General features: G+C 48.1%; 3 protein-coding genes and 1 long non-coding RNA gene across 7 annotated transcripts; 2 read left to right on the top strand and 2 right to left on the bottom strand.

Moving 5' to 3' along the window:
• The first annotated feature begins 4 nt into the window (after positions 1-4).
• LOC130514702 (ADP-ribosylation factor-binding protein GGA1-like) lies at positions 5-5,832 on the top strand. 2 transcript variants are annotated; one of them, XM_057014457.1, is made up of 17 exons: positions 5-143; positions 898-982; positions 1,093-1,168; positions 1,910-2,008; positions 2,092-2,215; positions 2,307-2,401; positions 2,499-2,579; positions 2,680-2,817; positions 2,887-2,968; positions 3,063-3,164; positions 3,239-3,391; positions 3,484-3,557; positions 3,693-3,880; positions 4,134-4,360; positions 4,433-4,602; positions 4,686-4,796; positions 4,913-5,832. In XM_057014457.1, the coding sequence occupies exons 1-17, from the start codon at positions 101-103 to the stop codon at positions 5,021-5,023; spliced, it is 1,959 nt and encodes a 652-aa protein (XP_056870437.1). In that variant the 5' UTR covers positions 5-100; the 3' UTR covers positions 5,024-5,832. The 2 variants fall into 2 exon arrangements, with proteins under 2 accessions (XP_056870437.1, XP_056870438.1); XM_057014458.1 differs by lacking the exon at positions 5-143 and adding an exon at positions 185-438.
• Positions 5,833-6,342: 510 nt separating this feature from the next.
• On the bottom strand, positions 6,343-12,769 carry LOC130514703 (probable ATP-dependent RNA helicase DDX17). The gene is made up of 13 exons (XM_057014459.1): positions 12,405-12,769; positions 12,101-12,260; positions 11,913-12,009; positions 11,699-11,832; positions 11,536-11,601; positions 11,299-11,440; positions 11,028-11,188; positions 10,760-10,932; positions 9,772-9,882; positions 9,618-9,679; positions 9,488-9,547; positions 7,284-7,520; positions 6,343-7,216 (listed from the first exon to the last, which is right to left on the bottom strand). Exons 1-13 carry the CDS (start codon positions 12,452-12,454, stop codon positions 6,756-6,758), a joined length of 1,914 nt encoding a protein of 637 aa, XP_056870439.1. The 5' UTR covers positions 12,455-12,769; the 3' UTR covers positions 6,343-6,755.
• LOC130514709 (uncharacterized) lies at positions 12,143-12,933 on the top strand. Its single transcript, XR_008947042.1, has 2 exons — positions 12,143-12,283; positions 12,717-12,933. It is a non-coding gene; the product is annotated as an uncharacterized LOC130514709 (long non-coding RNA).
• On the bottom strand, positions 12,850-21,929 carry LOC130514706 (transmembrane protein 184B-like). Of its 3 annotated transcripts, XM_057014465.1 has the most exons (11): positions 21,776-21,838; positions 21,388-21,464; positions 19,290-19,523; positions 17,780-17,945; positions 17,344-17,434; positions 16,964-17,039; positions 16,317-16,408; positions 15,903-16,072; positions 15,613-15,807; positions 15,344-15,370; positions 12,850-14,832 (listed from the first exon to the last, which is right to left on the bottom strand). In XM_057014465.1, the coding sequence occupies exons 3-11, from the start codon at positions 19,521-19,523 to the stop codon at positions 14,603-14,605; spliced, it is 1,281 nt and encodes a 426-aa protein (XP_056870445.1). In that variant the 5' UTR covers positions 21,388-21,464; positions 21,776-21,838; the 3' UTR covers positions 12,850-14,602. The 3 variants fall into 3 exon arrangements, with proteins under 3 accessions (XP_056870445.1, XP_056870443.1, XP_056870444.1); XM_057014463.1 differs by lacking the exon at positions 21,388-21,464 and having other exon boundaries at positions 21,776-21,929; XM_057014464.1 differs by lacking the exons at positions 15,344-15,370; positions 21,388-21,464 and having other exon boundaries at positions 21,776-21,929.
• Positions 21,930-21,961: the final 32 nt, after the last annotated feature.

The following is a 21,961-nucleotide window of genomic DNA, read 5'->3' on the forward strand; positions in this document are numbered from 1 at the left end:
ATGTTGCTATATATCTATTCGGTTGGGACCAACGTCACTACTCGCTACGTCCTCGTGCGTGTCCCTCGCGAGACCGACCAGCCACATAAATCTCGCAGTCATGGCTGCGCCGCCCGATGCGGAGAGTTTGGAGTCTCGTATCAGTGAGTATCTGGAACTTATTCTGCGACGCCATTGATGCTCGGAAACAGCCGACACCGACGCGTGGGTGTTGTCCGTGCGTTGTTAACGAGATGACAGAGCGGCGAGTATTCCAGCAGAGACGAGGACGTCCGATGGTCACATCCAGGATGCTAAGCTAGCTGCCGAGCGGCTGCGCCTCCCAGCTGTCAACACACAAATACAGCCCGACGTAGCGTTAGCTTTACGGCTCGGTAGCTCCCCTGCCTACCGTTAGTGGGCCTTAAGGTTGTGGCTGCCTGTATTTGGTCCCAGAAGGTAAAACAGTGGTCAGGTCAATGGTCTGGCCTCACAAGAAAGTTCTAGACGAATCCGTGTTTTAACCGCAGGTTAGCTAATATGACAGTAGAAGAACCTGTTCTCTCTGTGCGGTTCCCCTGGTGTGGTGTTTATGCTGTTTTAATCCACTCCGAATCATTTACTCTCTCGTTTTTTTTAACACTGCGATTAAAAACATTCCCCTCTCAATATCTCTGAGATCGGAAAAAGTGTCTAGCCCATTTTAAAGTTGAACGAAGACATACGCGAATGTCAAGAATTTCTACCCGTGTTTAAAGTACTGAACGCATCTAACATGCAGTTGTTAGACATATTTAACATGATGTTTGGAAAGGTTCATGCATGACAGCAGCGTGTAAAGGTCCACACAGGTTGTTATGTCTGCATCCTGTTTGCTGGGTCACATCTGTCCCTTCTTTCTGCTGTCTCACATTTCAGACAGAGCCACAAACCCCCTCAACAGGGACACGGACTGGAGCAGCATCCATGCCTTCTGTGACCAACTCAACAGTGATTTGGAGGGGTAAGAGGGGCAAGCATCTAGTAGACACCCCGATCTCTTACTTTGCATTACTTTTTGGATCAGATACAGTTTGCAGTGCTTCGGATATTCACTGTTGACATTAATTCCAGGCCTCAGCTGGCCACCAGACTGCTGGCCCATAAGATTCAGTCTCCACAGGAGTGGGAGGCCATGCAAGCCCTGTTGGTGAGTCTGAGCTAGCAGATGTCGTATCACCAGCGCCTGAGCCTGGAGGGTGGCATTTATGGGGTGTTCATCTGGAAGTGGTTGATCAGGGTTTAATTTTCCGATCACGGCGCAGATTCTGTTGTGCTCTGTGCAGGAGATGGACAAACTGGTAATTCCCTAAACTGCAAAGGCTAAATTTGTTTTGCCTGTGTGACTCAGCATGCTTGACCTGTTAGTTCCACATTGGTCAAGGCTCCACGCATGCTGCAGCCTTCTTAAAACAGCAGCCACAACTTGGAAGAAAAAGTCTAATTTATTTACAAGTGAAGTGCATTGTACCGATTAAATATAGGCTTTTGAAGTTGAGTCTACATTTAATGTGTTAGACATATGTGAAGACAAGGAGATAAAAGTCTGACATTCTTTTAGAATGTCAGAGGGCACTAAGAAATGTTGTCTTTGTGCTAAAGATAGCTGCTAATGTCACTGAAGCTGGGGGAGACGGGGGTGTGGAAGGGCAGAGCAGCGCAACCATTAAGCTGAAACCACAGAGAGTTTTTTGATGGGGTCGGAACATGATCAGCTAGTGGAAAAAAAGTGTCTCTAAGCTGCGGCGTGGGAGGGAGAAAGATGGTGTCAAGTACTTTTTAATTGAGGCAAAGATTTGCTGCCGTTCCCGTAGAAAACAGAGGAATTAGTTTGGACTGTCGGGGAATGTTTTTGGATTTAACCGTGTTTTTGGCACCGTGTGTCATCTAGGTCCTGGAAACGTGCATGAAAAACTGTGGCAAAAGGTTTCACAACGAAGTGGGCAAGTTCCGCTTCCTCAATGAGCTCATCAAAGTGGTCTCTCCCAAGGTAGGACGTCTCATTGCCTCTGTGGATTGAAGACAGTTCTTATGTTTGTGCTGCGTGCAACTAATGTGCTTATTTCACGTCAGTACCTGGGCTCACGCTCACCAGAGCCTGTAAAAAAGAAGGTTCTGGAGTTGATCTTCAGCTGGACTGTGGCGTTACCTGATGAGGCCAAGATCTCTGATGCCTACCAGATGCTGAAGAAGCAAGGTCCGATGGCGGTTTCCCTCAGACCCAGAAAACATCACTTTACCAGCTGTTAGACGCACCAAAACCTGCTCCTGTTGTCTGTGTCCATCAGGTATCATTAAACAAGACCCAGAGCTGCCGGCCGACCACCTGCTTCCTCCACCCAGACCCAAAAACACCATTTTTGAGGATGAGGAGAAGTCAAAAGTGAGCAGATGTTTGTTTCTCTGACTGTGACAGCTCGCTTCCTTAGCTTTGGTGCTAGCATCACAAGTGAATTTGGCTCCTGTGTCCCCTCTGTCAGATGTTGGCTCGCCTGTTGAACAGCTCTCACCCAGAAGATCTCAAAGCTGCCAACAAGCTCATCAAGGAAATGGTCCAAGAGGTAAACCGCTCCTCTGTTACGCACTCACCTCCGTGAAATCTAAACTCAGGAGGAAATGGGTTCATCGCTCTGCGGTCGTGATTCCGGGGGGTGTCTGCAGGACCAGAAGCGGACGGAGAAGGTGACCAAGAGGGTGAACGCCATCCAGGAAGTGAAGGAGAGCGTGGCCCTGCTGACTCAGCTCCTGCAGGAATACGACGGCGCCGCCACCAGCCAGAGCAACGGCGAGCTCATACAGGTGAAGCCCAGAGTTTGGCAGGACTCGGCGAGCGGCGACGTAAGCGTTCCTTTCTCCCCGTGTTTGCAGGACCTGTACCAGCGCTGCGAGAAGATGAGACCTACTCTGTTCAGACTGGCGAGCGACACCGAGGACAACGACGAGGCTCTCGGTGAGCGTTGTTGAAACCTTGAGTCCTCCAGCAGGAGCTGCGTTAGCATCCTAGCTTAAAACAGGATAAGGAAGGGCTTTGTTATTCCCCACAGCGGAGATTCTGCAGGCCAACGACAGTCTGACGCACGTCATCAACCTGTACAAGCAGCAGGTGAAGGGGGAGATCGTGAACGGCAACAGACCCAAGCAGTCAGGTGGGCGTCCCCGCACGCGCTCGCGCACGGAAGCGGGCGTTTGTAATGACCAGGCCTGGCTCTGTCCCACACAGAGGGAGGGACGGCGCTGCTGGACCTGTCTGGGTTGGACACGTCGCCGCAGTCGTCACCCTCGTTCCCAGAGTTTCCCACCCCCACAGACAGCCTGGCTGCCCCCTCCCAAGAGGTCGGAATCAGCCTCCTTGACGACGAGCTGATGTCGCTGGGTAACGAGCGCGTCTGTGCCTGTCGGCGTGAGGCTTTTAGGGGAGTCGGGGGCGTGGAAGCGTTTTAACGGTTCTGTCTGGTCATCCCTCAGGATTAAGTGAAGGAACACACACCTCCAACCCCCCCTCACAGCCTGAGGACTCCACAGCCTGGGACTCCTTCCAGGTGAGTGGCGGGAGGATCCAATAGCAAAGAAGAATCAAATCCACCAATCAGACAGCGTGGTTCCTAAAACTCTGCTCTGCTTTCCTCACACACACACACACACACTCACACACTCACACACTGTTTCTGCTCCAGTCCTCTGACAGCATAGACGCAGACATCCCAGCGGCACCCAGCCTCCTCCTGAGCCCTGACCCCCCCACCCTCTCTCAGCCCACTCTGTCTGGCTCCACGTCGGGGAGCTCGGCCCTTGATGAACTGGACCTGCTTGGGAAAAGTCTGCTGCAGCAGTCTCTGCCCCCAGAGGGCCTGCAGGTCAAATGGTATTTATTATTCTGCCCTCATCCCAGTCAGAAGCTGTCATGGGAGAGTTCTGCTGCACATGGATCCACGTAGATTTGGCTCGGTCGGGGGGGGCAGCTGGTTTATTCCTGTTAGAATCCTGTCAAATCTGCAGTCCCGATTGTTGTGGTCGGACCTGTGTGAGGAGCGATTATCCGCGTGTGTTTGAAGAGCTGAGCTTGTGAAACGCGTGTGACGCCAGAACACGGCGAATGTTGACTCATCTGGTTTTAGGGACAAGCAGCAGATCAAACCCACTCTGAGAGACCTCCAGAGCAAATCCGGCTCCGGCCTCACGCCAGCCCCCATCCCAGCCTTCTCCGCCGAGCCCGTCCACAGCCCTCAGCCATGTACCGGGGCAACCCTCCTGGATATGTCTCCAGCGCACATCGAGACTCCTCCCCCTCCTCCCGAAGTCACCCTGACGGATGTTTTTGTACCGCTAGAATCCATTAAGCCCAGTAAGTGAACCGAGCGGTTCTGGGCCCTGGCCCAGCTGCGGTTCCAGGCCTAACCCTCCTCCCCCCCCTCAGGTAGTCTTTTGCCTGTGACGGTGTTTGATGGCCACAGTCTGCGGGTGCTTTTCCACTTCGCCTGCGACTCGCCTCCTTCTCGTCCCGACGTGCTGGTGGTCATCATCTCCATGCTGTCGTCCGCCCCGGTCCCCGTCACGGGCATCCACTTCCAGGTCACGGCTCCTAAGGTGAGCGTCCAGCGCCTCCACTCGCCATCAGCTCGCTCTCGGAGCCTAACTGTCCCTCCGTGTTTGTTACTGACCCGCCACAGACCATGGCGGTAAAGCTCCAGCCGCCATCAGGAACCGAGCTACCGGCCTTCAACCCCATCCTCCCTCCTGCTGCCGTCACACAGATCCTGCTGCTGGCCAACCCAAACAAGGTGAGCCCCGTTGGCCCCAGCAGAATACCTTAGTTCCTGTAATGTTCCGGGTTGGTGGATGTGTGGCTCTAAGCTCCTCTCTCTCTCTCTCTCTCTCTCTCTCCGTGTTCTCTCAGGAGAAAGTGCAGCTGCAGTACGGCCTGACCTTCACCATGGGAGAGCAAGCGCACAGCGAGAGCGGCAGTCTAGAACAGTTTCCTCCCCCGGACTCGTGGGGGAACCTATAGCGTTTAGAGACGCCCGCAGCACGACGAACTCTCTGCGTTCAGACTCTTGGTTCCTTCCCTGAAACAACTATCCAGCTTGGCAGTCAGAAAAGGCCCAGTTTCCTGTTTTGTCACTTCAGGTTTTTTGTTTGTTTGTTTGTTTTAATCAAGGGTTGTTTTGTGGGATCACACTCATGCTCGGTCAGTGTAAACATACGTGCTTTGCTTTAAAATGAGCCCAGTGTGTTTAGCTCTAGTCTGCTGTGTCTTGACTTTCAAACGGAAACTGCGGCGGCGGCGGCGGAGGAACGCACCGCGCGCGTGCGCCTCAGCTCCTGCGGTGCCGCCTTCTTCCACCTGGAGGTTGTTGGGTCCGGTCCTTTATCAGCCGTTTATTGTCCTCTCTGCATGCTCTGACAACGTGGAACGCGGGTGAAGATGGTTCAAAACCCCCGTTTTCCGTTTTCCTTTCACTATTTGATTTGCACAGAGAATGTTGTCACCGTTTGATTCCCACCATCGACGTTGTGCGTCCGCCGTACGTGCCTGTCTCGCCTCTCTATCACGCAACCGTTGAGTGTTTTGAAGAACTGGGTTTTTCCTTGTTACGCATCGTTTTTGCTGTACCGGTCTGGAAGGTGAGCGCGCCGGGGGGGCTGCTCACGTCACTACCTGAACATCTGCAACACTCATCTACAGCAAGACTGCTCTGTAAATACGAATGACGGCAGTTCTGACGTACGTCTGGTCGTGCAATGTGCAAGAACATAACACTGGAAAGAGAATCCCAACATGTAATAAAGTTTGTCTCTTTCTCCTGGTGAACTGAAGGCGTGTCCTCGTGTCGTCCCTGCACCCGCCTTGTTTTATAGACCGACCTGGCGCGATTTCACGAGGACAAAGAGAGATTTAAAATCTGTTCGTTCGGTCAGTGAATATTTCATTTGTGTCTTTAAAAAGTCGCGATGCTTTCACAGCACATTGACGGTCCCGTGCCTGGATCATGAGCTGCTCCTTTCAGGTGTTTCATGCTGTTAAAAACATTCCAGAACAGCAGCTGTATTATTTCACATTACCATTCTAATCAGAGATAATCTCACTTTTTTGGAGGATTTGTTCCTTTAAAACAAACCAACATTTTGTCCAGTTACTGTATGTACATTTCTGAGCTCCAGTCGAACAGCTACCATATGTAAGCTCCCATTATAGTTGTTTTATTAAAAAAAGATGTATACAACACATGAATCTATCACATTAGCCATGAATAGATTGTGGCGCCGTAGAAGCGACGATAATTCAGTCGAAGCAACCGTGACTACACACAAAGACCGTAAAGCAAGTTTCTGGGAAGTTGTTTATTTAAAAAAAGGACTTGAGCATTATTGCACCACCCAGTCATGAGTTACAGCCTACAGGAAATGTCGGTAAAGATTCAACCATCTGGAGCCTTAAAGAATATAATGGTGTCATTTACAGAGGGGGAGGACAAACTAAAACAGAAGTTCCAGAAACAAGACCTCTGTACCTACCTTTAATACACCTAAAGGGCAAAGCAGGTCAGTCCTCTGCAGAAGCAACAAAGGACACAAGCACAAAAACACAAGTTAGACACACTAAACAGTTGAACTTCAGTCTGTGAGTCTGTTCCAACTAGGAACAGGCCTGGACTACTGGGGGGGTCAAGACTAAATCTGGATTTCCTCACTTATTGTAATACTGAGTGCAGAGTTGTGTTGTGCTGTGCGTTATTGCATCACTTCCTGCCTGTGGCAGGAGCGAACTGGAAGGGAGTGTGTCCCATCAGGCCCATTATGGGCTGAGGAGGGTTGAACTGCTGGGCCATCAAGGGCTGAGGACCGGGAGGGTGTGCAGGAGGCGGGGCCTGGCCCCCTCCACCCACCCCAGCTCCAGATCCGACCCTGGTGCCGCTGTACTGACAGCCGTTGCTGTTATTTTGGTACTGGCTGTATGAGCTGGACCCAGAGCCGAAGCTGCGTCCTCCCTCCCTGCGGTCCCTGTAGGAGGAGGAGGAGGAGCGCTCGCTCTCCCGGCTGCTCCCCGTGCGGCTATCGCGGCCGTAGCTGCTGCTGCTGCCGCCGTCCTTGGTGCCGCCGCCGCCGCCGCCGACGGAGCGCATTCGCCTGTCGCACTCATCCTGGTACATCAGGTTAGGATTGTTGGAGCCAGAGCCGCCACGGAAGCGAGGGCGACCCCCTGGAGGACAAAGAGGAGGGTTACATGATGAGAGCTAACATATTATATGCTGAGTCATCCTCCAAACCTCCTCCGCCTCCTCCGCGTCCGTTGTCGGCCAGCTGCAGCAGTTTGGGATTGATGGCCTGCCGGGCCTCCTCCAGAACCCGGATCAGCTCGCGGGCTTGACGGACGTTGCCCGGAGTGAAGAAGGTGTAGGCGGTGCCTTTGTTGGTGCTGCGGGCCGTGCGGCCGATGCGGTGGATGTAGTCCTCGGACGAGTTGGGGTAGTCGTAATTGATAACGAACTTGACGTCCTCCACGTCTTAAAAATGCGAGGCGGGTCGAGGAAAGGGGTCGGGATCGGATCCGGAGGCGGAAAAGACAAACAGGCGTCAGGGAAAAAGCATCAACACTGGCAGAGAAACTGGCTTTTGTGACTTTTTCTTTTTTAAATTTACTTACCAACACCAATTACAGCACAGGGCTGTCAACACTCTAGTGTTGGAATGATTGTTGAGTGGCCAAATTTGTCCTCTAAACTCTAAAATAAATCTGGTCTTTTCTGAGACGGAGGAGGAGAGAAGGCAGGGGGAGAGGGTGGGTTTGAGGTACTTACCCTTCAGAGATTCTAAAGTCACCCCTGTGTCCCCTTACCCATCACCAGTCCTGGGAGGTCTGCAGGGGCAGGAGGAGAGCTCACAGGACAAAAGCAGTCCCTGCTCCCACCTCGCCACTCCTCCACGACACTCCCAAAGCTGGAAGAGCTGCAGCTACGGCCCTAAGCTACTCTTTATTGTCTCCTCATTCTATCCTTATGAGCAGGACACGTCCCTGCAGGGCTCTGTGGAACTCTCCCCCGTCTTCTACTAGAGGCGAACGATGCCGATGTTTTGATTTGTGATCGAGCGTTCCATTCTGGCTGCACCTCTTTACCAGGGCAGCCTTAAACATGCCGCTGACAGCTGGAGACTCATTCATACATCAACCGTGACGTATGCAGCTGTCAAAACCCAGAGGGGGCGGGGCCAATACAGATCAGGGGATAAGGGAGGAAAAAGAGGGGCTCCTCGGCATGTTTGAAGAAAATAACACTAAAGAAAAGACAACAGTAATGAGAGGGGAGATAAAAGAGAGAGGGCTTCCTAAAGAGGAAGGAAAAGAGAGAGAGCAGAGGTGTGTGATGGGGAAAGCGTGTGAATGAAAGAGGACAGAACAAGGAGGAAGGAGGTTATAGAGGTGGCTCCTCCAGGCCAGGACTCCTGCCAGCCAGGACCAGACATGACGTCCGCAGAGGGAGAGGCCGGCCGCCACAGCCAGCGGGTGGGGGGTGTCAGGGGCCGGCATCGGGGGGCGGTTTGAGAGGGGAGCCGCCGCCAAAGCCGTCCACGCTCAGCTTTGGCTCACTTCCTGGAAGGCGATCTTCTTGGGCGTGCCGCAGTATCCGAGCACCACTACGGTCATCTAGCGTTAGCTACCGGGGCTTGAATTTGTCAGGATGGTTTTAGCCACGGGGAACGGAAATCGGACACGGAAGTCGTATCAGAATAAATCCGCTGATTGGTTTTTGGAGGCTCTGACTTAATTTAGGCAGCAAGTGTTTTGGTGCATCTCGCTAGTAATGCCGCGGCCAAGGGGGAGCCCGTGCTCCTCCACGCCCCTCTTCGCCCTCTTGCCCGACAGCCACCCCCGACCCTTTTAATCAATTTTGGGGACCCAGCAGCACCCGAGCTCACCCCCTCGCCCCGTCGCCCCGGCAGCCAGAGTCGTGGACAGGGGGAGAGTTTTTATTTGCGGGCTCTGCTCTGGGTTTTCAGTGGAGTTGGCTGGGTGGGAACGCTCAATCGGGCCGTCTCTCTTTCTCTCTCCCAAGTCAGCTTTCGAGTTTGTCATGCCTAGGTCCTGCTGCAGGCTCCCGAGGGCCTGTGCGCTTCTAGTTGCCGGAGGAGAGACTTGGAAACAACAAAAACAAAATAAAAAGAAAACAAATGAACACAGAATTAGGTTAAAAAGGTTGACTGCCATCCTGCAAGGGGCCGCTCCACTGGCCTTGCCCCAGACATATAAAGCTAAACTCTATTCAACATTTATCTGTTGCATAATTAAAGCAAAGTCTTTGTAAAAGTTTCACTTACGGTTGATTTCAGGCAATATATCAAATTTCTAAACACTGTAAAGAAGCTAGTGACTATAGCCTGGCTTCTGTTGTTGCTAACTGTATTACTTCATCATAACCGCTCAATATTTGCATTCATGTGGTTACAGTGTAGCAGTTAAACACCCAGGACATACCCAAACCACGGGACGCCACGTCCGTAGCGATGAGGATGGGAGCTTTGCCGCTACGAAACTCTGGAAGACACACGCAGAAAAATATAGAGGCGTCTCCGTAGAAGTAAAGCAGAGCGTCTTGCCGCCGTACCTGCCAACACCCAGTCTCTCTCTGGCTGGCTCTTGTCCCCATGAATGCACATGGCGGGCCACCTAACAGGGACACCAGCAAATCCAGTAAGTGCACTGGTGCATGTTTATATTTTTTGGGGAGGTATGCCAGCAACAAAATGCCGCGCGCTCACCCGTCGCGCCTCATCCTGCGCGTGATATCGTCACATCGTTTCTTGGTCTCCACGAAGATGATGGTCTTGTTCTCTTTCTCCGCCATGATCTCCTCCATCAGCTGGATCAGCCTGAGGAGATGATTTCATATGCAGTCAGTGAGCTTTATGGACAGCAACAGGATTTTCATCTGCTTTAGCTTCATAACCTGCTAGAATAGAGCAACCGGAAACAAGCTAGATGTGAATAAAGACATTCAAACTCCCATTCAAACCACTGGCGCTGATGCATAGAGGCCTCAATCACACGTTTCCTGCTGTTGGGAATTCCTTTGGGAGTGGAGGACTTAAATTTCATGGCATTGTTGTTTTATACTCTGTGACGTCACTCTCGAAATATAACATAAACATAAATATAATATAAATATAACCCTTCCTCAGCCCTCTGAGAGGGTCCGTTTATGAGTTGGGGTCTGGGTGGAGACCAACTGAGGTGAGCTGAGGCTGCATTTCAGCCGTCTCCTGCTGGGATTCGGGACGTTCCAAAGCTCGTCGTTGAAAGGGTTAGAAATGTCATCATTTAATAGCTATTATATAGAGAGATTTATTATATTTGTAATTAAAGCAAAGCTGATGACAGGTGTGAGTTTTACCACAAGAAATAATGATGATATTGACTAATGTTGCGACTAATCACTGACAAGCGTCTGGCTGCAAAAATAAAAGATACCTCACTGAAAATAAATCTCTTTCTTGGGTGTTTATGGTGTCAAATAACAGGTGGTCTGTTTATTTTACAAACAACATTTAAAGAGCTACTACAATTACTGTATAATTTGGTATTTTTGTCTGTGGTTCAATTTGGTTTTCTTGGTTTTGTTTTTTTAAAATAAAACCAGGGACTTTTGTTGAAATCATGAGGTTGTTCTGCTGTGGTTGTTTCATTACTAATAACATCACGATCATGAATACAGGGATGGTCTGTGCTAATCTGATCTAATCCACTCACTTGTTGTCCTTCTCGTTCTCCAGGCAAACATCGACTATCTGAAGGATGTTGTGGTTGGCGCTTAGTTCCAGGGCTCCCACGTTGATTTGGACGTAGTCTTTCAGGAAGTCCTCTGCCAGCTGGCGAACCTCCTTGGGCCAGGTAGCGCTCCACATCAGCGTCTGTCTGTCAGGCTGGGTGACGTGCACGCCATGAGGAGGAAAACAAACAGAAATAAATACAAGTTTTTAAAAAAAATCTTCCATTTTCACGAAGCGTTCAGCCTCACCCTGATTTGGTCCACAATCTTACGTATCTGAGGTTCGAAGCCCATGTCCAGCATACGGTCTGCTTCGTCCAGAACTAAGTACGTGCAGCGCCGCAGGTTGGTCTTCCCAGCCTCTAAGAAATCAATGAGACGCCCTGGCGTGGCGATGCAGATCTCCACGCCTACGTTTCAACACATAATTACACACAGTAAATCCGGTGATGGCGTCCATTTTGAAGACGTCACCAAGCACAAAGAAGGTTATTAACGTTACCCTAGTAAAACGCCTCACCTCTCTCCAGATCTCGGATTTGAGGCCCCTTTGGCGCTCCGCCATACACACAGGTGCTCTTGATCCGGGATGACTTTCCGTAGTCATACGCTACCTGCTGAACCTGTTGTGCCAATTCTCTCGTGGGGGCCAAAACCAAGCACTAAAGAGCACAAAGTAACAGCACACCGGTGTTTTGGGTGTCAGACACGGCGGTGTTACATTAAGACAGCCTACGATCACTGCTTTCTCACTTACTATGGGTCCATCTCCACGCTCCAGGTAGGGCTGGTGATTGATGTGCACAATAGCAGGCAGGAGATACTGAAGTGACAGGAAGGGGAGGAAGGGAAATCATTGCTGAATGGTGATTTGTACAGTGTCATCGACCGTGATGAGGAAAACCAGACACAGGACTCACCGATAAGGTCTTCCCAGAGCCAGTTTGAGCAATGCCCACCATGTCTCTGCCGCTGAGGGCCAGAGGGAAGCCTTGTGCCTGAATGGGGGTGGGCTCCTTGAAGTTCTGTTCCAGCAGTACATCCATCACGTATTCTTCATTGAGACAAAATGATATTGTGAGCAAGCAGACTTGACAGAAAATGTTGCTGTGGAGCTTCAGAAGTGTGGATTACGGGGGAAATGCGCCTGGTGGAATTTGATGATGGGTTTGGGGCAGCCCGAGCCTCGGATGGTGATTTCCTTTTTCCTGCGGTATTCCTCCAATTCAGACTGAAAGCACACAACAGCAGCTATCGATCACTGATTGGGGTGGTCCACAATAACAGTCCTAAAATTAGCTGTGCCTAATCGTTACAAGCACCTGACTCATCCTCTGCACTTCCGGGTGCTCACTATAAAAGTTCTTCTCAAATTTCGGGAGTTCGTCCAGGTCCCATCTCTTCTTGCGTAAACGGTCCCCCGGGTTTCCAAACTTCCTACCCGATGGCGGTCCTCCTCTGCTGGACCCAAACCGAGGACTCCTGTACCATGACACAGGCATCTCGTAGGTATAGGACAGGTATTCTGGGCTGTTATATTACTCCTGTCCTCCCCTTCTTGCTACCGTTTTATCGGTAAAAGTGATGCCTCCAATGGGACCAACATCATTTGAGAGCTTAACTTACCCTCTGTCGCGGCCACGGTCTCGATCTCTGTCTCCGTAGGAGCCTCTCATTTTGAGTACACACGTCCCTGTGCACAGGAAGCCGTATATACACTTTAAACGCGGTTGGTGTATTAAACAGTTTATAAAGGGGAGGGTGACTTTGTTTTTGCTTAGCACTTTAGCACAGGCCCCACGACAGCTGCAGCTAAACACGACGCGCTTTCAGTTTTGGTCGAATCTCGAAATTTGTGTTGTTAGATTGTCAAAAAGTAAATGTCGAACCATATAAAACTTGTCGTATTTTAAGCTGGAATTGTATTTTTGTGATAAGGCAGCGAACGATGCTACGTTGTTGTTAGCATGTCCCAGGCAGCGAGCGGAAGTAGCTGCGATTGGTTGTCGCCCCGCTTGGCCCCGCCCCTTCACCCGGAGGCGTGTACGCAGAAGAGCCGACACCCCAGAAGTTGTTGGCTTTGCTTATCATTTCTTTATTATCCTCAACATACGTGCACTATATTATTAAATACAATTCCTGCTGTGATACAAGTTGAACAGCATCTGCGTTTCTTTTATTTTCGACACAAACAACCCATAGAACCTCAAAACAATACCAATATACAAAAAAACTGTAAAAAGTATACAACAGAAGCTGGAGAATATATAAAATTACATGAAACTGAAGCATTACATCAAGCAATGCCATTAGAGTAATCAAAAAAGTTTACAGTGTTGAACTCTATACAACATTCTTCCCTTTCTGCTATAATATTTCCTTGTTTAATATTTTCAGCATTGTGAGTAGCACACCGTTTATGGATTCAAAGCTCAAAAATCATTCTCTAGTGTTCTGTATAAAGACACTTGTGTTTGACAGGGTGTGGCACAGGGCTAATTATAAGGCAGCTTAATTTCCCTTCTGTACCATTAAAGTCACAAGTCAGATTCATGCAAGTCGGTCTTTATCTGGGTGAAGAAGGTGCAGTTGCAGCTTTAAACCTGCCTTTCAACAAGTCCACACACACTAATTATTCTGCCGACTGTTGTTTGTAAAGGATACACCCATTGGTGATGACTTAAGATAAACAGCCACTTGCAACAACTACAGCTTTTGAAACATCCTGTCACAAAAGGAGCGACTCCACTTTAAACTGCTGTCCGAGCATCAAACATCAGAGACCACAGGTGAGACCTGCACCATCCTCCCGTAGGAAATATGAACTCAACACATCTTCTATTCCAGAAACAGAACAGTAACCAAAGACTGCAAACAAGCTCTTCTTTTTCTACCATCTTACAACTTTCAAGGTGCCTTTCTGATCAATTGATCAGAAAGCAACTGTAATGAAACTGAAAGCACTTCTGTACGCCCTAAATGTGGGGTTGGAATCCACAGCTCATTGCAACCAGCCTGGATTTACAGGGCTTAATCTGCGTGGGCGATGGCCTTTTGTCGGCCCCTGCCCACGTTAGAAATCCCTCCTCCAGCTGTCGTGTCAGAGCTCCACAAACACAAATAACCTTTTTTTCCTCCCTCACAGAGAAAAACAACAACAAACACAGAACTTCTGCAACAGCAATTATCTTTAAAGGACTTTCATTACGCAACAGTTAAATTAAAAAATTGGATTTCTTATATTAAAACCTAGCCTGGACATCAATGGATTCTATATAATAAGACAGCATGTACGTCAATGTGTGCAGCAATCGGTGCGCTGCTGCCGCTATTTGGCAAAACTTCAGAATGAGGCAGACTCGGCAGAGGAGGGGCCAATAACCAACAGATAATGGGATGGTGCGGGAAGCCTCGTTTCTCAGATGAGGATGGCACCGATTTCCTTACTATTTTGTTCTGGCATTAAAGTGCAGCATAAGAATGTTCCATGCAGGCACGGGTAATTGTCCGCTCTGTAATGGATCAACATAGATGACTTGTCAATAAAAATCTCTATAACATGAAAACAAATCACACGTCGAGCAGTTGCTAATGTCTAAACATCTCTTTTCTGGTCCAAAAATATTTCTTTTTCATGTTCCCATATTCCTTTAGTAACAATTTCCCTTTTCCTTATAAAACCACACCATTACGTCACACATCCATATAGCATCGTATACAAGAATGACCTGAATTGCACCTTTTGCTGATGTCTAAATGCAAAAAAAAAAGGAAATCAGCTTAGAGATGATATTTTTCAAGCTACAAGAGTCGAGACTGGGTCATCAGAACTCGTCGTCAGAACTGAGCAGCAGGGTCTTTTCATTGTCCCCCCGGGTGCTGAGGTTGCTGTGGCTTCGGGACAGGGGCGGCCCCCCGCTTCGCTCCAGTGTGGACTGCTGGGTGTACTGCTGATAGGCTGGAGAGAAGTTATGGATGGCGTCCTGGACCATGTCTCCTGGATTCATGGTCTCCTTCAGGCTGCTGGAGATGCTCTTCATGGGTGCACAACGGCCTGCGTGGAGGAGAATGGAAGGATAAGGAGAATGGGAAAAGTCAGATGCTGCTGTTCTGACCTGGTCTGGACAAAAGTGGACAAATGAGTGTGTCCTTGCTGTCCATAAAATATCCTCACTGAAGCAACAAATCATTCGGACTTCACAGAGGACATGATTCACTTTGTTGTTTAGAATGTTTAGATCATAGAGTGGTCCTGGGTGATGTGGAAATGCATGTTAGGACACGGTGAAACTAGACATCTGTCCTTGGAAGTAAACATTTTACATGACGTAAAGAAGAGAGTGTGTAACCTTCAGTCATCAGGGGAATATCACTACTGCTAATAAATGAGGCCATTAGGCCAGATAAAATTATGAAAACACAACATGTGATGATGAAATGACTACAGCACCATCAAATACACAAATGAACTCATGCTGTAATTCAAAAGATAAGCACAACTCAAATATCACAGTCATGGAGAAGCAGACGGAACTATTGACATATAAAGCTAAAGTCACACCTACCGTATTGTCCATAGATAGGAAATGAGCCTTTCAGGGCAGCACAGAGACAGAGAGACAGTAAAGGAACCAGAGGAAGTGAGAAAAACAAGGAAGAAAAAAGGAGAATCCTCAGAATAGGTATGTGTCAAAGGTGAAAGGTCAGATCAGTCCTTGACGACTAAAGAACCCACAGGATCAAAGTATAGGGGTGTCATTATCTACTTAATCTGCTGTACGTTTCAAAATCTCAACACCCTCACACATAAATAAACACACATATGTAGGCATACCATACGAGTCCAGCCTTTTATCCATGTAGACCTTGTAGGTAAACGCGTGGCGCAGAGCCACAGCAGCAAAGAACATCTCAATGCAGATGATGAAGTTCTGGTAACCAGCGGCGACGGTTCCCTCGCCCACAGAAAAGTCCACCAGGCTGATCTGAGGAATGGCCCCACACTTCTCCAGAATGGCCAGAAGCATCCCTGAACCATTTGAACAAGTCCAGGTAAGTGGGTTTTACACCATACGCCACAGATGGAATCCCAAAGATATATAGCCATGCTAAAGAAGCACTTACCTTGCCAGAAGGACAGAAAGATGACTGACTTGACCATGAAGAACTTGAGCACAGGATTGAACGGGACCAGTAGGTCACGCGTGGCAAAGTAGAAGAGGAAGAGAGCGTAGAGGGAGAGACTGACGGAGATGTTGTAGATAATGGTCACGTACAGGTAGCCACTAGCCACACTGGAAGACACAAAAACACATTGAACTCTCAAACATCTGACAAATGGTAAACAGGGAAATGGGAGCATTTAGAATGACTCACACAAGATAATCAGAAACAGAAAGGCTGTTTGTTTGGGCCATAAACAACTCTTTAGTTCTCGATGAGCAACACAAGATGTTCTTTCATACAAGCCCTCGTTAAAATGTAGCTAATAATGAAAGAAAAGTGTAGCAAATGGAATTTGCCACTAGGAGGGCATACTTGAAGTCTCCGTCTTTGTATTTGCCGAAGGCTTGAAGAATAACGGTGATCATGGCCATCAGGGGTTTGACCACGCAGAACTGCAGCGTCGCCTGGAGGGGGAAGGAGTCACGGGTGAAGAGACACGAAACACGACTGCTGCTGCTTCAAATCATGTTTAAACACATGTTTTAAGAAGTCCTCATCACTTTTTGCTGTTTCTTTGAAGCAACATTTTAGACATAATTCACTGACAAGACAGAGAAGGTGCTTTATTTTCCTAAGTGTCAGAAATAACACGAGTGCATGGTAAGACACTTAAAAACATGAGCGCTTACTGCCCCTGCTGGCCAAAGTCAAGATGATAAAACAAAAATACCTGGATTTATTCAGCCCAAGTCAATATTAAACTTTAGCACTAAGATTAAAGGGTTTTATGATGATTTTAAATACAAAGTTCTATTCTTTCTAGTCATAATTTAAATAGATGATTTCCAAAAAAACACCCAATCATTTTTATCATGAACATTTCTGCATGCAATCAATCGTTGCCCCAAATCCTTCAGAAAACATGACAGAGTTCGCTAAAACCACTAGCATATCTGGCATAACCAGTATTGAGGCCAAGGTTCATCAGTTTCAAACGATAGCAAGCATTTTATTGTTACCTGTTTGCAGAAACGGAGAAAACCAATAGAATATGTCTTTCCCCACAAGCAGCAGGTGCCGTACACGCAGCTCGACCTAAATAATAAGAGGAAGGGATGCCGGAAAGGGCTGGAGTTAGAACGTGTTACAACAATGAAAACCCACAGGGTGGAACTTTGACTGACACACTGATCGGTGTCATGTGCTCCGACAAATTCCCAAAGCTTTTTGCGAGGGGGGGAAGTCTCAGCAGCAGACACAGTTATCTCTGCAGGACGCCAAAATACATTAACATTTATCTTCTGGGATCCGGTCTTATCGGCAATATAGATATTCGGCAGGGCCTTGAAGGTCACCCTGCAGGTCTGAGTAAAGGCCTTAAAGAGGGAACAAATCTTACTCGATGGGCTTTCCTCTGATCTCAGCCATGATGGCGCTCTCTCCTCCCAAGTACTCGTAACAAAGGCTCAAGAAGTTGTAGATCACAAACGCTGCAGGGTTGAAAGAAATTAAGAATTTAGTAAGACACACACTTTGCTGCTTTACTCAGATTCAATCTACTAATTCACAGTGCGCTGGTAAGATTCTTTATAAGTCTTTATAAGCACTAGCTGGTTTTCGTACAGTTGCTAGGAAACAGGTTTCAGCTCCCCTGCAATCCCAAGAGGCCGTGGAAACACAAGAACAAAGATGGCAACCTCTGTAATGAAAGCAAGGCCATCCGCCACACAGGTGTCACAACACATTCATTCTCATGGCCTTCGCGGGACCCGGGTCCATGGAGTGAAGGCTGAATCATTTCTGCCTGCAGCTGTGGCGTTCCTCAGTCCGCTAACCTTCATAGCAGTCTCTGACTGTGTCAAAGTACACGTAGTACTCCTCGTTGGTGAAGAACAGCAGGCTGAGCCAGGAGTCAAAGGCGTAGATGGGGACTATGAAGAGGATTCTGACGATGTGCCTCTGTTCGTTTGGGGAGCTGTAATAGCGCAGATGCATGTAGATCTGTAGGGAGAGAGAAGGAATGAGGAGCGCTGAGAGGGACTTGTCTGAACATTGTAAATGACAGCAGCGCAACGGTTCTACACACATTAAACCATGATTATCACAGCAGCGGATGCAAAACTTGCATCTCGGTCCTGACTGGGACGGCACGCTTCAGAACATGGTGGCAACACAGGCAGGCTGAGAGCACTGTGTGTCCTCAGGAGTCTAATCTGATTTGACTGATTTTCTTTCAGGTGAGCGGCACAGGGTTTATAACACACACACACACTTTTGGCCTTTGTCACAGTCTTTCCACTCAAGCCTGGAACCAGACAGACAGAGGCATGCTGGGTAAAACAACAAACAGCAGGTGATAACGCCCCAGTGACGATGCTGGTTGCTAAGTGATCCTGCCTCTGCATACGCACAGAGCCTCTCCCCTGCCCGGCCCGGCTCTGCGATGCTGTATTTGAGCTGGAGGCACCTGTTGCCACAGAGGCGGGGGGGTTCTTCTTCCACAGTGTTTGAAGAGCGACAGCGGAGGACAAAGCAGGATTGTACAATTCATGACAATTCTATGCACATTAGAGGCGCTTTCCAAACACCGTGAAAGAGAACGGTGGAGGCCTGATGGACTGACACAGGCAACGCAAACATCATGTGATGTGAGCCAATAGCAAGAGGCCGTAGTCGACATTTTTTCTGGAATATTCCTTGGCACACTGAAAAAAATGATCCAGATCCAGGTAACTGGGCACTATTGGACCAGTATAAGCAACAAAAATACAGAGAATTGGTCTGCCTGACCACAGTTTTCTAGTTTTTTTTATATGTGCGTCAAGCTATAAGTTTACATGACAGCTAAAAAAACAAAAACAAAACCCAATTGTTGCATGTTAAAGGTGAATTTTAATAAAAATGTTAGCTTGCCTGCAGTTGAAGCCTTAAAAGTGGACCTAACACGCCCAGAGGACGGTAGCAAAGGTGGATCAACTGCTGCACAGGACTGGAAAAGACCAGATGTTCTGTGCACATGTGAGAGCGCTATGCTAAATCCTGAGCCGGAGCTTGAACAACGTGTGACGAGAGGAGCTTTAACGGAACAAAAGGAATATGCTACACTGTTGTGCCAGTTTTCCACTGGGCTGCTAACTTGCCAGCTACTGGCTACTGCTGCAGTCTGTGAGGTGCTAGGTCAACTGGAAACGGCCATTGACAAGCTGAGAGAGCACAAATTGCCACCTGTTGTAGCGGAGGCGTCGCGCCTTCAGCAGAACTCCCCAGTACACTTGCTGCAGCTCCAGCAGAAACACTGAGTGACTGATGAGTCCGTGAAGACCACAAATATCAGGCTCTGCTCACCTGGTGACATGTGATCAGGAGAGCCGTCCACACGAAAAAGCCCGATATCGTCTGGGCAGTGGAGGTCATGAGGAATATGGGCTCTTCTGGCGTGACCACAGTGGCGTCTGGTATCCAAGATGAGTTGGCTCCCCGTGGGGCCACGGTGGCAGGGAGCCCAGGAGCAAAGCCAACAGGAGAGTCATTGCCTAATCTCTCTGACAGGATTATGTTCCGCCCTCGGAGTTGACTCATCTATTCGGGGAGATAAAATGTTTAGACCAATTTTATTCCCCTTCTAACACAGATAACAATAAAATAACTTAAATTAAGCCAGAATTAAGTGTAGATTTCTGGTTCTAAAACCCAATATCAAGGCAATCGCCATTTAACAAGAACGCACAGCAAATGTCAGGCAACATTCACCGGTGTTTGAATGGGAAAACAGGAAAAGAGCACAGTAAAGTAGGGCACTGTGCAGATTTAGAGCAAAAGAGATTGTGTGGATAGAGATGATGAGAGATCAAAACAGAAGGGGAGAGCACAGGGGAGGCAACGGAAAGGGCGACTGATAGTGGAAAAACCACACAAACATGGGGGAGTGGGCGGAATCACTCAAAAGCAGTGAATCAGTGACAGCAACAAGCTGAGGGCTGTTGACCCAATTCCTCCTCTTCCTGCTCTCCGAGCTTTGCTGAGAGAGCAGAAGCGAGACGCTGCATCACAACGAATGCAAACGCTTCCGCACACTTCCTGACGTTTAAGGGAGTAACGGAAGTGTGAAAAGGTGTGGACGACATGATGAGAGTCCAGGGTGGAGAATAGGCAGAACAGAAATTGGTAGTATTTTTCTTTGTTATAGAAGCATCAAGAGAATCCAACATAATTCAAAATTCAGATTTTCCTGATTTCCAGAGAGAATCCTGATGAAGCCACAATGACATGTATTAAAAAAAGGACAATGAAGTACGCAGACAGATCTGTATCTTTGATTATGATCCGTCTGTATATTCAAGATGTAACGTTATTTACATGCAAATTTCCTGCTGCCTCATCACCTGCTGGGCTGGATGATTATCTGAAATCTCCCATTTGTCACAGGAGAGGATCTGTTTTTCTGCTTGTAATACCTTCACTTGCTAATCATCATCCATCACCGTGGCACTTTCCTCCTTTAGCAGAGCCAGCGAGATTAAAAAACAGTTGTAAAATGCTGAGGAGAAACAGCCGTATAACTAAACTGATACAAAATCCCAGCAATGCAATAACATCTGCGCCTTTGAATCGATTTCAGGAAGGTGATAATCTAATAATTTAAAATAACCACTTTAAAACAGACAGAGAATGCAGATATTCTGATTTGTTCAATGCTGATGACTCTTTGATGCTAGCCGATCCAAGAAGCATCACTATGCTGTGCCATCATTTCCTCAAGGATGTGTTTAAAATGATTCATGCATTGCAAGTTTTAATTCTTAAAAGAGTGTTACTCATACTGTAGGGAGCTACAATACAGATTTTCTGCAATACAACCACAGTGAATGATCAGCTGATGTACTTTTGTACATCAGAAGAAGCTATTTATTTTTTAATGAATTTCCCTATATTGAAGCGACTGGTGACAATAACCAGAACCGGTCTGCATGTGCAAAATAACCAAAAAAAACCAACAGTGGCAGCTGATTAATCCTGCTGAATACATCCTCCCCAGGAAGGGTTGAAAACGCGTCCAGTGCATCGACCTTAATCAGAACATGTCTTTTTTCCCTGACAGGCCATCAGATGTCCTGGGGCACCTGCAGAAAACACTGGGCAGCATGTGGCCATTGTGGTCGGGCTGAATCTGAGGCAGAGGACCAAACCACCACTTAACACTGGCCACAACAATAATCGCTACAAAGAGCACAGTGGGAGTTCTCCAAAGCAGAACTGGACCAGAACTGTGTGTCCTCCACAGCCCTTATCCGTGTTCAGTGAACGGTGACGCCACCTTTACAGCATCTAAGCAGAAATCTAACAAAACACAAGGTCCACAGCACAAACTCTGACTTGGGTATTTCGAATCGTACTGGTTGAAAGTAGTGAGCACACACAACTTTATTTTGCTTTTTTCACTCACCTTGTCTACAGTTTTGATCTGCACTGATTTGAGTCAAATCCTCAATTTAGCTCATCATCGGAAGTGTGTTTCAAAGCCTTGGGAGCACAAAAGGGTTAAATGAACCAAAGGCAAAGGACATCAGGGTGATGTTCCCTCCCTCCCCCAAAGATCGCATTGTTTGGTCCCGGAAATCGATTTATTATTAGACTGTTGGAAAGTGAACGATAACTACGTCGAACGCAGCTAATGTTTAGCCATCGGTCCTAGCTTGGCGCTAGCTCGCCGTTGTTTTCTCTTTTTAAAGTCAAAACAATACGGAATTGTACAAACTATTCCCGCGATGCCTGGCGAGCTACCCGAGTTTTACATTAGCTCTGGGAGGGAAAAGAAACGAACTGTATCTTGCCATTTCCAGAGGTGACGAGCAGGACACCGTTACTTCAGCCACATCACAGACGGCAGCTCGGCTCACTGCCAGCGACTCCGCGGCGCGCATGCGCAGTTGGACTTTAACACGTGACGTCACCTCCCCCAGGAGATTCTGACAGAATTCCACCGTTTTGTCAAAAGAAAAATAATTAAATAAATCAAG

The sequence above is a fragment of the Takifugu flavidus genome, chromosome 18 (genome assembly GCF_003711565.1).
Source record: "Takifugu flavidus isolate HTHZ2018 chromosome 18, ASM371156v2, whole genome shotgun sequence".
Taxonomy (NCBI): Eukaryota; Metazoa; Chordata; class Actinopteri; order Tetraodontiformes; family Tetraodontidae; genus Takifugu; species Takifugu flavidus.